This window comes from Chiroxiphia lanceolata, chromosome 3 (assembly GCF_009829145.1).
Source record: "Chiroxiphia lanceolata isolate bChiLan1 chromosome 3, bChiLan1.pri, whole genome shotgun sequence".
NCBI lineage: Eukaryota > Metazoa > Chordata > Aves > Passeriformes > Pipridae > Chiroxiphia > Chiroxiphia lanceolata.
This window is the reverse complement of record NC_045639.1, coordinates 38,304,541-38,320,314: the sequence shown is the minus strand read 5'-3', so window position 1 is coordinate 38,320,314 and position 15,774 is coordinate 38,304,541. Positions and strand designations below refer to the sequence as shown.

Here is a 15,774-nt window from a genome sequence, read left to right as displayed (position 1 = left end):
CTTCCAGCTGTGCACGATTGCAGCTGCTTCTCCAGGCTCCGGACCACCCCTCGGTCCATCTCTTGTTCAGCTCCAATGCCATGCCTACCTGCCGGGGCTAGCTAGCTCCAACTCCCTGGCTGGCCTCTCAAGTCCACGCCACTGCCTCTCCTGGGCAGTGGGGGGGGAAAAAACCCCCTAGCCTTTTGGCCACGGGCACTCGGTCCAGTTGTAATACTGTCCTGAGCTGCCCCGCAGCCCGGCTGAGGGGGAAGAGGGCCTGTCCCCCCCCCCCCTCCGCAAGGGGCCCGCAGGCCTCCCTCCTCTCACCTCATGGCTCCAAATCTCTCTCTCACACACTGCCAACAACTTCCTTCTGGCTGTTGTAATATCCTAATTTCACAGGGGCGAAAAACAACTCTGCTTGGTCCCTCGTCGGAAACTCTCCTGGAACCAACCAATTCCAGTCCCCCCGGGGTTGGGGGGGGGCAGCTCAAACCAAGACACATAGGTCTGGGCTGAGAGGGTATCAAAGGCTGTTCCTATGGAAGGGTTTGCCACACTGACACGTCCAGTTCTAATAATTCTTCTAATTAAGAATTGCTTGACATTGTTTGTAAGACAAAAAAATACATATTCTGGCCATATTTAATCTGATTTGCTTCCTTTCCTTTCATTGATTAAAATCTAGCCTCTCCTGTTCATTTGGTTTGGGGTGTTCAGATTCACTTCCACTCCAATGCACTGCACTTCCTGACTGTGCATGGATAGTGGAGGGAATGGCTATCTTCCAGGAGAGTGTTTTACCAGAGAACAGAGAGACCTTTGTGGTTGATAGTATATCAGAGCTATGTTAGAAGTGCTGCATTAGTGTGCTGCAATGTACATGGATAGTAAATGTATATTTTCTTCTATTCTGAAAATTAACTGGAATATAGTTTTAGCATTGTATGTTAATAATCTGAGCCTTGCTGTTGTTGTTGTGGAGTTGTTGTTGGTTTTTGCTTTGTTTTCTTTTTCTTCTGAGAAACTGAACATCTAGCATAGCCAGTGTCTTCTCTGGTCTGTTGCCTCCTTTTTATAACACCTGGGAGTAAAATCCCTTGGCATTCTGGTAAAGGCTAAGACAGTGAGCAAATGTGGAACATCTTGATTCAGATTCACTCTTCCATGTTGTGCAAAGGGGTCTTGAAGCCTTAGGCTTCAATGACATGTAATAAGTGAGATAATAATGGCACATGGTTCTACTAATTATATATATTATTATATATAATAGCCCATATAATTATATTTATATAAAATATAATTATATATTTAATGTATTTATAAAATAAATATAAATTTTAATTTAGTATACATAGAATATAATATTGTACGTAATTTTATATATATATATGATATACATATATGGTTTATAATGAAATGAAATATGGTGGTACAAGGCTTGATATGCAAGCAGGTAACCCCAGGCACCGGGTTGTGGCTAAAGTTTTAAAGAAAATTTATTTTAATAGTCAAGAACTTTGCAATATGTATCTGAATGATACATGTGCTTTATGGCCTGCCTGGCCCCCCAGGTGGGAGCCTCCAGACACTTCTGTGAGAATTTTATCACTTGTAACAAGGGAGTTCCCTCTCAGCAGACAGGTAAAGAGAACATACACAGCATCCTGCACAGGAACAAATTCCTTACCTCATTAAAGCTTTTCCCTGGCAGCAAAAGTTTCCTTGAATGAGTGCTAAGCTCTGTCTCCTCTCTATTTCTTCCAAAGATGATCTGCTCATAGAGGTCAGTAGTTAATCCTTCTCTTACACTTCTGACTTCAGAAATTTACAACTTCTGCAGAGGAAAGTGTGTTGATTACATTTTAGTTATTAATATTTCTGCTTCCTCTGTCAACTTTTAAAAGCATCAGTGTATTTAATGCAGCTGAAAATATAATGTTTGGGGTATATCAGGAGTTTTATTTTTCTAGCTCTCTACATTTTTACGTGAAATACAGTATTTCAAACCAATTTTATAAATTGGTTAGCTTGAAAGACTGAATAATTTGGGGAAGAAAAAGAGACTCCAGTTCTTAATTCTGCCCTTGTGTCAAGCTGCCCCTTGGTCTGAATGAGCTCAGCATCCCATCTCCCCTGTGCCTAGAGGTGCCAATTCCTGACACTAGCCAGAAAATTTGCTTTGCTGACTCAGCTGGAGACTTATAGTAATAATCTACCCGGGAAAGTGGTGGATCACCCAACATTGGAAACTTCTAAGATTTAGCTGGAAAATTCGCTGGACCATCTTGTCAAGACTGTGTTTTTGCCAAGAAAGGTCCAACCTGGTATTCATTGATTCTATGATTATTCGCGCTGTCTTGGAGAAACTGTTATCTTCACTCCAGTTTGGTTTCTGGGTTTGAAAAAATCATCTTAAAATACTGTGACCGAAGATAGCTCTTTGGAGGTAGGTGTGAGCATCCCAAAGGCTTATCAGTACCATCTTATTACCACTGCTTCAGATCTCTGTGTCATAAATGCATGCTTGAGTTGTTCTATTTTCAACTAGGTCTCTCATATTTAAAAAAAAGAAAAACAAAAAAAAATTATTCGGCAATAGAAAGTATTAATAGCATTTGTCATCTCTTGCTCCAAAGGAGGCCTTTTGGCTCATGTGTCTATGCCTCCCCCATTTTTCTGTAATCTGTTTTAATAATTGTTCTGTCTTTTGTTTTGTTCACAGCCTACATGCTGACGCAGTACCAGTTTTGTTTCCAAAAGAGGAGTTCACAGAATTACACAGTGTCTGATCCAACTAGCCGTTCTGATGATCCTCACTGGACCATGTAGGTAAAATTCAAAAAACCCTTTACACTATATCTTTGAAAGTATTCAGCATATTGGGAAACAGCTGATTTTTGGCAACAGTGCTGACTTTGTGGGGTCAAGGTCTTTTGGAATTTATAAACTATAGTATAACTTATTAAGTCCCTGCAACTTGTGATGTGTTTTGTTGTCAATAGGTGCTCAAAAGTAGACTGTCATATGTCACAATGTGTTTGGTTTTCTTTCTACATCTTTTTTAAGTAGTTGTGGGTGCTGGTGACACTGTGGTGCCTATCATTCCTGTAGTCGTATCTGAGCTAACTTTAGTAGCAGCTGCAGTGGTGAAAATTTCAGCTTAGGCACAAAACCCAGGAGAGAAATGGATAAATTCCTAAGCAGCTGTTAAAGCTTGAATTTCTTGTTATTACAGCCACACAGGTAGCAGAAAAAGAGCTTGCCAGATAAGAGCTAGGCTGAACAGGTTTACATGCATGAATCTCTGTTTGTCTTAAGAAGAGTAGAGGAGTACCATGGTACTGGTAGTCAGGAGAATGATGCCTTTAGGTTATTTCTGTTGATTATATTGAGCTTCTGCACAAACCTTCAAGTTTTCCATGAGTTTCAGACAAAATAAAAAATGTAGCCAGTATTTCACCTTCAGGATTTCCCTGCAGAATAATTCAGTCTTGCTATAGAAGAGGTGGGAATCCAACAATTAAAATTCAATTTCTCAAAAAGTGTGGTTTTCCTTTTTGTTTTGATATTCTACCTGCATTTACTTTCAACAAGTCTCCTCCCTTTGAGCTAGAAGACCTAGGCAAAGAACTAAATGGCTCTGATTAAATTGCCAGCATTCATTATTTCTTGACTGCTTTCTCCCTTGTATGCTATACTGTTTTATGTCTCAATTGCAGTGGCATTTAAAATAATTTACATGAATTGGTAAGCTGCAGCGTTTGTGTCTATATTATAGATCGTATTTCTTTTACATTCCTTACACATTCAAAGTTCTGCCTTGGTTTGCATTTCTAATTTTGTGGAAAGGAACTGTAAATTTGGATTTGTAGCAGTAGTTTAGACAACCTGTATTTACACATGCTGGCACACTTTTTACATGGAAAAACAGCTCTCATATACTTGTTTTAGGGACCTTAACACTGACAGTTTATTGTGAATGTTTCTGGAGTTTCTTGAGATTTCAGTCACTCGGTTGTGTCTGGAGAAAGCTTCTAACCAGGTCATCTCAGGAAAGCATTTTAAGAGCATACTGGCTGAATTGTATGGCTTCAATTTAACAAGTGTCTCAGATGAATCTTGAAACAATGCTTACTTCTGTTTTTGTATCTCAAAATTATAACATGGTATATTTGCACACTGTTACTCTGTTGGCCATATTCAGTTACATTTGATTTTGCCTTTCATGTTGTTCTGGCCATATTCCAGCTTTAATTAGATGTTTTTTCAAGTATTTTGTGTAAGGTGAAAGGTTGTGGATTTGGGCCAATTTTTTTTTCTTTAGATGGCAGCATTTCTATGAATAAAATACTAAATACACATAATTTTTCTGGTTTGGTAGTTAAAATTAAATTTAAATTGTCATAATTCATAAGTGGCTTGCTATTTCCGGATTGGAGAACAGATTCATATTCCCTATTGTAAGTATCCAAAATCTTTCCCAATTGTAACTGATGGGGAGGAAAGCAGTCCGAAAAGACATTTATTATGCTGGAGAGGGTATCACATCTAAGGAGAATACCTTAGTAGATATTAGTGGCACAACTATTCTTCTGCAGGAAATATCAGAGTACCTCAAAGGAACTGGAATTGAACTGTATTCAGTTTTAGTCTGAAAAGAAAGTAACAAAGAAAATACCTCAATTCATATAATTAACTTCTGCAAATTTTGTTACAGTCCACATCTCTCTTCCTGTATAAACACTTATTATTTGCCACTTAGACATTGATGTGACAGTGAGGAAACTGCGAGCAAAAAATAAAGAGTTAAAGCACCAACTCATATAATCCATTTTCAGAAAATCCATAGATTAATATCTGTTGTTTGGATTTTTTTCCTAATAATAAATTAATGTCATCAAAGCCATTCATGCAAACAAATATAATGGTTTACTTTAGATTTACACCACAGTGTCATGCTACCTCTTAAGGGATTATAGCTATAAAGAAATAATAGAATAATGTTCTTTATTACCCCCATGTGCAGTGCGTTAAACAGAATTTGTCAGTTCATCTGACATGTTACATTAATCAAGAAAAACAGCATTGTCTTGCTTAGCAAAGGTACATTAGATAGACTAGGTTGTCAGAGTCTTAAAGTCTTGTCTCAAATACAAGGATAATGGTCACTGACATACTTTTTTCGTTTAATGCAAGTAATGTTTGTGCTTTAGTAGCTTTTAGCAAAGTATAGATGTTTGTAAAGGTGATGGTACAGCTTGTCTCTGTAGTATATTCATAAGATTATTTAAAAACAAGCCCAATGTGTTAGAATTAATTCATATTTGTTTCATGTAGTCATAAATTTGATTATAAATATTTTAATGGATTTAAATATCTACCTGAAATTTTCTGATATTGATAAAATCTACCAACTCCATCAGAAATTTAACTCCAGAGCATGATCTTTGTTTTATAGTTACACAGAAATATTATCCCTTGAAAACAGATTCAAGCTCTTAATCTAAAGCTAGCGAGAACTAGTATTTTGATTTATTTATCGTCTGTGGTAATAGGTTAGAGCAGAAGAGTAGCTTTGATAAAAGAAAGAAACAATTCAAAGCACTTGTAATCTGTGACTACGGCTGTCTTGAGTCTGTGCTGTAAGCAGGTGCACAGTCAGCCAAATCTTACACTGCTTACTTGCCTGGTCTCTTTGAAGTGACTTGCAGTGACGTTATTTCAGGAGAAGCATCACAGCTTAGACTATTGAGTATCTGTGACTGGAGTGTTGAGCTCATGGTTCATCCAGGAGGATTAGGTACTATTATGCTTTAAAAAGATGATTAATGGCCAAAATTCATTTTCCAGAGGCAGTTTCCTCTTCGTATCTAGTTATTTAACCAACTCTATGCAGTAGCTGTTGAAGGTGAGGAGAGCATTCCATTTATTCGTTCACAGTTGTGGCAATTTTGATTGCTTGGAGGAGAAAAGTGACACAAACTAGGCATTTGTAATTTGCATCATGAAAGAAAGTGTACTTTTTATACTAGAATTAAATTTTTAAGGATTTATTATTTAAATGAAATATGGAAATATTTATGCATTTAAATTTGAGTGTACAAAATATAATTACTCCCAGATGAAACTCCCTCTAGGGTATAGTGTGAACAATTATTCTTTCATTATATGCATTAAAAACTCAAGTGAAGTGATTATGACTGAGTTCCATTCCCTCTGAAAAAACATAACTTTTATCAACAAAGATCTTTCAATAACTTCTTTCAGAGGAAAAACCATTAGTTTGCAGAACAACAAATTTCTATTTCCTCTGGCATTTTAAAAAATCTTTGGTTTTCTTGTCACGCACTTCACCAGACAGATCATGTTTAACTTGTGAGGACTGACTAGTTTGCAGCTGTAGGTGGTATGTGAGATACAGACTTCAGGAAGAGCATGATTTCCATAACCACTTCAAAGGAAATACATTATAAATAAAGTACATTTCTCTAGGGGCTTGCAAAACCATTCTGTTTATAATTTAAATTACATTAAGCTAAATAAAATAGTACAACAAAACCCTCAAGAGAAAAATACTTCATTTAAGTTTGAACATTACATTACTTCCATTAATTGGAAGTATTTTACTCTCTCTCTAATAGTTTATTTTTCATTGAATATATATAATTAAAAGTATTGTCATTACAACAGCAATTCTTTCCCCTTTTGTGTTCCAAGCCCTTCTGTTCAGTAGATCACTATAGTTTTATTTGCCTGCGTTTCTTTATTTCTCACAGCTCTATTACGGGTGACTAACCCGTGCCAGACGATTACCATCGCTGTGTCGTGCATGTTCGAATTTATCAAACTCGTACTGGAACTGAGTCTCTCAACCAGCCTGAAGTTTTGTGGCAAAACAAAGTGGCAAAAAAGTGAAGAGAGTGAATCTTTCTTCTGTTGGAATGTTTTTTAAAGTCTGCTCATCCAAACTATGATGCTTGCTTCTTCCAAAGTGCTTGCAGGACTAACTTGAGCATAGGCTTGCAACACAAGCAACAGAATCCATTAGTCTCCCTATTCTATAAAGGCAACTTGGAGGCAGAGGGGGAACCAGATAGGATATGACTATAATATGTCTTCCAGGGGAGGATGACTAAGAAAGTCTTGGAAAACCTCAGTGAACTATCTAATTGTAAGAGTATTTTATTCCACCTTCCTTTTTCACCCTGTGACAAGAGACCCTACAGGCTGTGAACCAAATCAGGCTGTCATTCCTAACAGAATGGAGGGCAGTCAATCTGCAGTGCCAAGCTCCTCTAATATTGACAGCTTTGCAATATGGGCTTCTGTAGAAATAGTCTAAGCACATATAAGCTTACAGAAGCTGAAACAGATTGTATAATAAAAGCAGTCCAGTCCCCTATGCAATACTTATTCTCACTTTAGTGTCAACTTTAAACTGGCCACTAACTTCAAATTAATCTCCATTTAAGGTCTAAAGCATGCTTTTTGTTTCATATAGATGAATTTCAAGTGATTAAAAATATTTTTATGTGGAAAAATAAATCTTTGCAGCTAAATATTAACAGTATTGAAATATATAAAAAAAGAAAAAAGTCATGCACACATTTTTCCTTAATTTATAAAATTAAGGATTTTTTTTTAAAGCGCACTTTTAAAAAGCAATAGTAATTAAAACTAATGCTGGATTGAATAAAAACTTTGATGATCTGAGAGTTTCGTGTTAGGCTGAGTAACCCTTGAGGAAAAAAGATACTACAAAATATGAAAGCTTAGACATATTTTCTATTAACTCAGAACCTAAAAGTTTTATGAAAAAAGTAAGGAGGCAGTCACAAAAGTCCAAAGAAATAACTTCTACAGTATATTTTCTGAAATTTTTCATTATTGTTTAAATAAGTTTACAAATTCATAATATATCCTAAAGAAATATTTCTTTTTCCCTTCTGCTTATAAGATTTTTTTCCCTCCAGTATTATTTGTTTTTGTTTTAAAACTAGTTTTTGTTCCTATTCTAAATGGTTGGTAGGTGATTAAATAATAGAGGTAATGAACTCTGTAATGAAATACTGAATTTACTATACTGTGGCAAATAGGAATTGTCCTTAGTTTTTCTGTATTGTTTTTAAGTTTCTGGTGGATGAAAATCTGAACATGAGCCAGAAATGTGCACTTGCAGCCCAGAAGACCAATCATATCCTGGGCTGCATCAAAAGCAGCGTGGCCAGCAGGTCAAGGGAAGTGATTTTGCCTCTCTGCTTCACTTTTGTGAGACCCCACCTGGAGTGCTGCATCCAGCTCTGGAGACCTCAGTACAGGGAAGACACAAACCTGAAAAGAGTCAGAGAGCTGTAGCACCACTGCTATGGGGAAAGGCTGAGAGACTTGGGGTTGCTCAGCCTGAAGAAGGCTCTAGGGAGACATTGCAGCCTTTTAGTACTTAAAGGAGACCTACAAGAAAGATGGGGACAGACTTTTTAGCAGGGCCTCGCAGTAGGACAGGGGATAATGGTTTTAAACTGAAAGAGGGTAGATTCAAAGTAGATATAAGGAATAACATTTTTACAATGAAGGTGGTGAAACAGTGGAACATGTTCCCTAGAGAAGAGGTAGATGCTCCATCCCTGGGATTCTAAGCAACCTGATCTTTTGAAAGATGTCCCTGCTGATTTCAGGGAATGTTGGACTAGATTATCTTGCAGCACCTCAAACTGTTCTATGATTCTGTGAAATTTATTCTAAAATAATTTTCATTAGGATTAGGCAGTTAAATTACACCATGATTTTTTTTTCCATTCTTGTCTCCTATGTCTTTCCATCATCTTCGAAGTTAATAGATAATAATGTTATGATTTTAATAAATGTATATGCACATATTGCTACATATTAAGAATAGGTCTCTGGCTGGGATGGATTGTGAAAGGCTGAATAAAAAGCTAGTTCTTCATTAAAAATCTGAAACTGTTGTTCAGTGAAAGTTCACCTTTCTGTAGGTAAATGTATGTTTGTATCTCCCATAAACTCAACATGCTAAGATGGTTCAGGTCATACTCTTCGGGCTGATTGCCTGATCATAACAAAGAAAGAAAAGTCCATGGAGAAATTCAGGTTGGTGGCAAAAACGGGAGACATGGGGTAGGAGGTTAGCAGTCCTTTCATCCCCTTCCCCAGCTCTCATTACAGCTGTGTCCCCCTCGCATTGCCTGCTCCTCTCTCCAGATCCATGGTGCATGAGGTGACAGTCAAGTTCTCCTTGTAAATCTTCATGTGCAAGGACTCAGGGAGGAACTTCTAGTCATTATCATAGTAATACAATGTTAGGATTTTGCTGAAATGTCTGTATGTTGTTTTCATAGAGGTGCATAGCTAAAACTGTGAAGTAGCTGGAGTTCCTTTAATGAGGAACTGCAAGGCTTTGAAATGAGACTTTGTTTGGAATTTGCAAATTTTTCCATTTGACCAGTTGTGCATTTAATCTGTCTTCATATGCACACAGCTGCCACCTGAACATGCTCTGAATGACAGTAAGGCAGTAGATTGACAAGTTTTATTCACAATACAAGTCACAGGAGAGCATAGTTCAAAGTTCACTGAATCTGTTGTTTCACTGCAAGTAAAGTAAAATCAACTTTCAAATGGATAGTTAATGTGTGAAGGAAAATATTTTAATTCCAAAACATCCAGAAGTTTCATTACAAAATATTTTCAACCTTCTGTTCATATAATAACACCTCACCTGGTCTGTTTTTCTAGTTACGTTGCTCTGAACGACAGTCTCATCTCATATTTGCACCTTTCATATTGTCGCTCATGATGTTATAGCACCGTCTTGAAATATGCCCTCAAATCATACCTTTTTTTTTTTTAATCCTTGTTTTGAATACTGTGGTGAGCAATCAAAAATGAAAGATTACAGTATTATAGTCAGATGTGCTTCAGGATATGTTAAGTTGCTTAAATGCTTAACAATGTAATGTAAAACATAAAACATTTATATAGATGTTAGCCATTTCTTTTTCTATCCTGTCAGTTTTCTGGGTAATGTATTGTGTCTGATGTGTTGGTGGCTGCTATCAAAATACAAATAATAGCAGATATCATATTGGAAGTATCAGTCCAGCTGCAGTTAGTAATCAATGTTGCTTTGAAGCAGAGAATGTAAGAGGAAAGGAAATGGTCCAGACAAAGAAGCTGCATTTGTACTGTTGCCCTGGGATTTTTTCTAGCTTTTTTCCATTGTAGACTTCAGAAGAATAAGGGGTTATAAAACTAAAGTTTATACTCAGTTCTTGGGCACAGTGCATCACTCGTGCATGAAAGCTAGAGAGGTTCACAGTCAGCTCTAGCAAGATGATCACTGCTCATCTGCCTGGTGCTGAGGTGAATTACAAAGTTATGCTCTCATGCCAGTGCATATCTTCTGAAAAATGCCTGAATATTTTTGGGATACTCTTGCAGAAATGATCATACTCTAAGGTATAGTGACTCTCAACACTGGCCACTGTATTTATTTAAATCTAACAGTTGTTTGCATATAAAAAGAAAAAAAAGAAAGATTTCTCAGTGTTCAAAATGTTTGAAAATCTCAAATTTGTTTAGTGAGGTTCTTGAATAGGTAACTGTCCAGAGCTCATTGTTTCAGAACAAATTAAGCAGGTGCTAACTTAGGCTTGCAGCATGCACTGATACGCTAAGCGTGAGAGAAGAGTTGGACTCATGTTCACTGCAACTTGTAACTACTTTGTTGGAGAGTTCGTAAAACTTACCCTAGTGATTAATAGAAAAGAAGAAATTGATAGTGTACCTTTACATTTTTTTGTTGTAGAAAATGTCCTATCTCCTGTATTAATTTCTATTAATAGGTTGACTATGTTGACAGACTGACGCTAAGGAACAGAGCTTAGGGGTGATTTTTTCCTAGGTGGAAAAGAGTTGATTACTGTGATTCTTCAATTTCAGTCTTTTTAAAAATTAAATTATTAATTTAATTAAATAAAATAGTTGGTTTTGTTGCTTTGATGATTATCTTAAAGTGAAATGAAAAGTATGGTCAACAGCAGCACAGCAAATTTGCAGTGTCACACTGTGGCTGAGGAGATGCCCAAGACAAGGTATTGCAGCGCTTTGGAAAGATCAATCAAGACGTTGTACAATGGAGAGCAGAGTTTTGTGTGGCATGGTAAGAAGGACTCGGACTCAGTAACCCAAATGCTTTCTGCTTCTATTTGTAAATGGCAGTCAGCCAAAGCATTTTCAAAATTCATTTCAGTTTGTCTTTTTTCTCACTTTTTAGCATTTGTCTCACAGATTTTTTTCTGCTGCTTTCTGACTTCTATGGGGTCTGATGGCCAGGGTCTCAAAGTCTTGTGTGTGATCATTGACCGTTCCCTATGGAATTGCTGGGTGACAGAACTGCAGGCAAAACAGCTTTCAAGAGAGAAATTCTCAGCCTGATTTCTGATTTTCAGGTGAGCTTTACGCACCACTCCTGTGCTACTTCATCTAAAGTTATTGGAGCCCTGGTGTGACTGTGCAAAGGGATTTGAACATCTGGAGATGTTCAAGTGGGCTGAAAAACCTGTACTGGGCTGCTAATTGTCTGGCATTTTCCAGCTTGACTGACTTGTAAAACAAAACTTGCGAAGCAACTTTTTGACATAAAATTTGTCAGCGACATCTGTAATAATGAATATAATGTCTATCTTCAAAAGTACTGAGCCAGATCTTCAAGCTGCGTTGCTCTGAATAATTTTAGAAGTGTATCTTCTTCCCTTCTGAAACATTAGCAGACATTGAACTGTGCTAATAAGAACTTGGTGTACTTAGTGGTCCCTGAGGAAAGAAACATCAGGTGTTTCATGTCAGTCTTCTTTTTTTTCATGTGTGGAACACCAAGCTGTAGTTTGGCTGTGATATACTATATTGTTTTATTTCTCTCTCCACAGGAAATAAGTTGCATTGTATACCAAAATATTCCTTAGTGCTTCCTAGGGAGAGGATATGGACTCTTAAGTTTCTGGTCTTTTGTTTGTGCAAGCCAGTGCCTCTTTGATGGACTGCATTTCTACTTTCCTGACATGAATGGATTCCTAGGATTCCTTTTCCTCTAAATAGTACCCAAGATTTTCCAATTATTATTATTATATTTATCTTCATGCATCTTTCTTTTTGGGACTGTTTGGCTTATATGCCTAAAACCCAGTTAGGATTAGGAAAGGTTTAAAGTACTGGCAAATTCATCTTCTTATTACTCTGTTTATTTAACTGGGAAAAACTCAGAAACCTAAGGACTACCAACCCATAGATCCCTTTTTCTCTGTAACCAACATGTTGGTTCTATTGACATTTTTTTGGTTATTTGTAATTGCTGAAGAAGCCTTTTAAACTGTACCAAGTATCTACCAAAATATACAGGATTGTGTAATGCATTAGATGTCATTAAATACTTAAGTTAGATCCCTAGTGCACACATGTACAATCATTACTTGTAATATGTACTAACAGTTTTAGCTCTAAAAAATTAAGGTTAAGCTCTGTAGTAGGCACTGTCATTAATTTGCTCATAATTTCTCAGTACACATAGGGATTTGTTGGAGAGGGTCAATAGTTAGTGGGGTATTTGCTGAGGTTTCTTCCTCTTTTTAAAGATAGTTTTGAATTTTATTTCAATTATTTCAGTGAGTCTGGTTAGCTTTTTGAAATTCAAAGAAATTAAAAGTGTACATCTTGAACAGGGAATAACTACCTGTATTCTTTTGGGCCCTGATTCTGCTAATGCTGCCTGTGGAACAGAATAATGCTATAGGAGAGTGTCTGTTATATTAAAATAAAGAATCGAGGAAATAAAGCTTCAGACTTTCAAGACTAGAAGGTAGGGAGCTGTCTGTAAAAGAGGAATATATTTAGAAAAATGATTTCAAGTTGCTAGGACTTATTTCTAAGGGGGAAAAAAAGAGAAAAAAGATGTATTTAACAACAGTTAGAGGAACTAGGACTTCATCTCTTAAAAGTCCTGTGGAGGACCCCTATATGCTAAGCTACGCAGAATTTAATCTACCTCCGAAAGATGAAAGGATGAGGTGAGCCAGCCAGAATTTAAGCCTCTGCTTCCAGGGAATCTAGGTTTTTTGCCTTAATGATTAGATCTCAAAGGTACTTTCTCTGGCTATAAATCCCTCCTAATTGATTAAAATAATTGTATACAAACTGAGCGTATCTCCATGAGGTAGTAAGGCACTTCCATTATTTCAGTGCAGCAACCAAGTGGATTAAAAGTCAGATATTTGAGAAAACCATAGGTTATTCTTGGTTTGTTTCTTCTTGCTTAGTCCTTTTTCGTTTAGGATACTTGTTGCATAATACACCTTTGATTTTCCAGTTCAGTTTCTGGTATAACGATTCCAAAATGTAGTCGTTTATATTTCTTATATATCAGATGTAGACAATTCCCTGAAGATTAGGCAAAAGGGATTCCTTTCTTTACCTATCTATTTATGTATACATGCATTTGCTTATTTTTTACATTTGCTCTCATGGCTAAAAGTTTAAAACCAGTGGAATTCTGTTGTTCCACTTGTGTGAAGCTTGAATAAGCATATGACAATGGAAATACAGAAAAGCAGGTGACTGCTCTTGATCTGCTAATTAACTCAATAGTTTAAAAAGGCTGATCTTAGTGTTCAGAATTGTAAATATAAAAGCAGAATAGGGTTTTTTTCAAATGTGTTAGTATCATATAGACCTAATATGAATGAAAACATATTTTTTTCTTGAAATTTATGATTCAGCATAATAGCACATTTTCATTTTAGGATAGTCTCTACATTCTCTATCATCAAAATCTGACTTTCAACATACATATATCAAATATTTTTTCATCAATTTTTTTTGTTTGTTTTAAAAATCTAATTATTTTTTTCATCCTGAAAGTATCTAAAGGAGCTTAAACTTTCAAGGAGAAGTTTTAGACTATGTTTTTAGAATGAAATAACGTATTTCTGACAGTTTCCTGACCCAGAATACCATACTCAGTTGTAAGTGAGGATTGGGTCAGAGAGGAGAAGCACGTGATTTCGAGCTTTGTGCCAGTGGGAGGGGACATGAACCCAGGATTTTTCTGCTCCATTTACAGAGAGCTGAGAAGCAGCAGCAACAGTATTGCACTGGGAAAAGCTGTGCATTATTTCATTTCTAACCTCTGTGCAGAAGTATAAAAATCGGGGTGGTTGGGATAGTCCAGCGTATCTATTCTTCATCAGAAGAAAACAAGCATAATCCATGTTTTTATATGTGCAAACACACTTCTTGAAAAAATATATCCCTCTGCCTGACAGTGACCAAATGAGCCTATACGTTTGTCTCACAAATGTAATAAACCAAGGAAACAGAACATTTATATGATACTGTTAATCTCAGAATAGCACAGGATACTTTCATCTGCAACTTCGGATAATGACTAGATAGGAAGCATGGATAAACTGCGGGAGATTGCCAGCTCAGATGGGATCTCGGTAGGCAAGGACTTGACAGCACAGTTGTCTGAGGGCAAGCACAGCATTCTCTTATTCACAGGTGTAGATGCCTGTATCAAGGTATCTGTTGCTATGCTTAGGCCTTCACAGAGGGCTGTAACAAGTGGGCTGGAGTGGATACGGTCTAAGCTTCAATATGATATTAGAGGAGGTTAACTAATTACCATAGATAATTGCAAGGAAAAAATTCTACAAAACCAACACAATGGATGCATGATCTGTTCAAAGCATGACTTAGAGCAGACTGCGTTAGAGCAAGCTGGCAGGTCGTACAAGGGATAAGGTTGCTGTAGCACAAAAATTGCACAGAAGTACAGCTGTCTAATGTCACTATGATTTCATTATTCCATTTTAATAGTTGAAAAGTGAATTCTGTGTAATGTTCTTCAAAGGCCACTAGAAAAAATCTGTAGTAACAATACTGTGCTCAGGGTCCTTCCCTGAGCAGTCAGGATTGGTTGTTCTAAATGTGTGATTTTTTTTAATTTAAAAAAAACCCCACAACTATTTCCTATTACAAAGTCCGAAACAGGAAAACAGTAGCACATAAACTGAACCTCTTAGTTAGGGGTTGTTTAGAGATTTTTCTAAATTTGGATCATAATTCACACTCCCATCAAGTAAGCAATGCAGTTTCAAAAAAACAAATCAATTTGTGTTTTATACTGGACATATTGGTTGCTTTCTAGATTCTGGTCTCCATAATTTTTAATGCTATCCTTCCCATAGCAATACTGTATTATCGTTTGGATGTAAATTGATTAGATATCACATATGCAAAGAAACACATGCAACATTGTGTTCCATTGCAGAAGGTGTTAGCTGAAACATTCACACTGCTAAGGAAGGATAAAAAGTGTTGAGGCAAGACTGTGCTTGTTCTTTGTTTCTGTGGGAATTCATTCCTCCTGTTCTGGCTAATTTTTAGGAAAACTTTCTCTACTTCCTATGTAATCAGTATCTCCATAGAAATTTCTATTATGCCAAAGCAGTAAAGTTATATGTTTGTAAAAAGGCCAAGTTCCTAAAGGACAACTTGAAATATTACTCCCAGAGGGATCAGCCTGAACAATGCACTGCGAAAATGTAATCATGTTTAGGGATCTGCCCATTAAGCAATACTGCCATTAGTGTTTGTGACATTTTTGTTGTGCAGATGAAAGTATAATGCAGTATTCTATTCACTATTGCATGCCGTGTAACACTGAAGTCCTATTTTTGTTTTGCATGACGTTTCTCCAGTAAATTGCTTTCCTTC

General features: G+C 36.6%; 1 protein-coding gene across 6 annotated transcripts in view; it reads left to right on the top strand.

The window, feature by feature from the left end:
- Positions 1-15,774, top strand: part of CHRM3 (cholinergic receptor muscarinic 3) — a 270,489-nt gene that overhangs the window by 142,828 nt on the left and 111,887 nt on the right. For 4 of the 6 annotated variants that reach the window (XM_032683920.1, XM_032683916.1, XM_032683918.1 and 1 more), the window contains one exon: positions 2,708-2,810. In XM_032683920.1, coding sequence (XP_032539811.1) covers positions 2,708-2,810 — 103 coding nt within the window. Of the gene's footprint in view, positions 1-2,707; positions 2,815-15,774 lie in introns of all 6 variants that reach the window. The other 2 variants (XM_032683921.1, XM_032683922.1) reach the window with 1 other exon arrangement.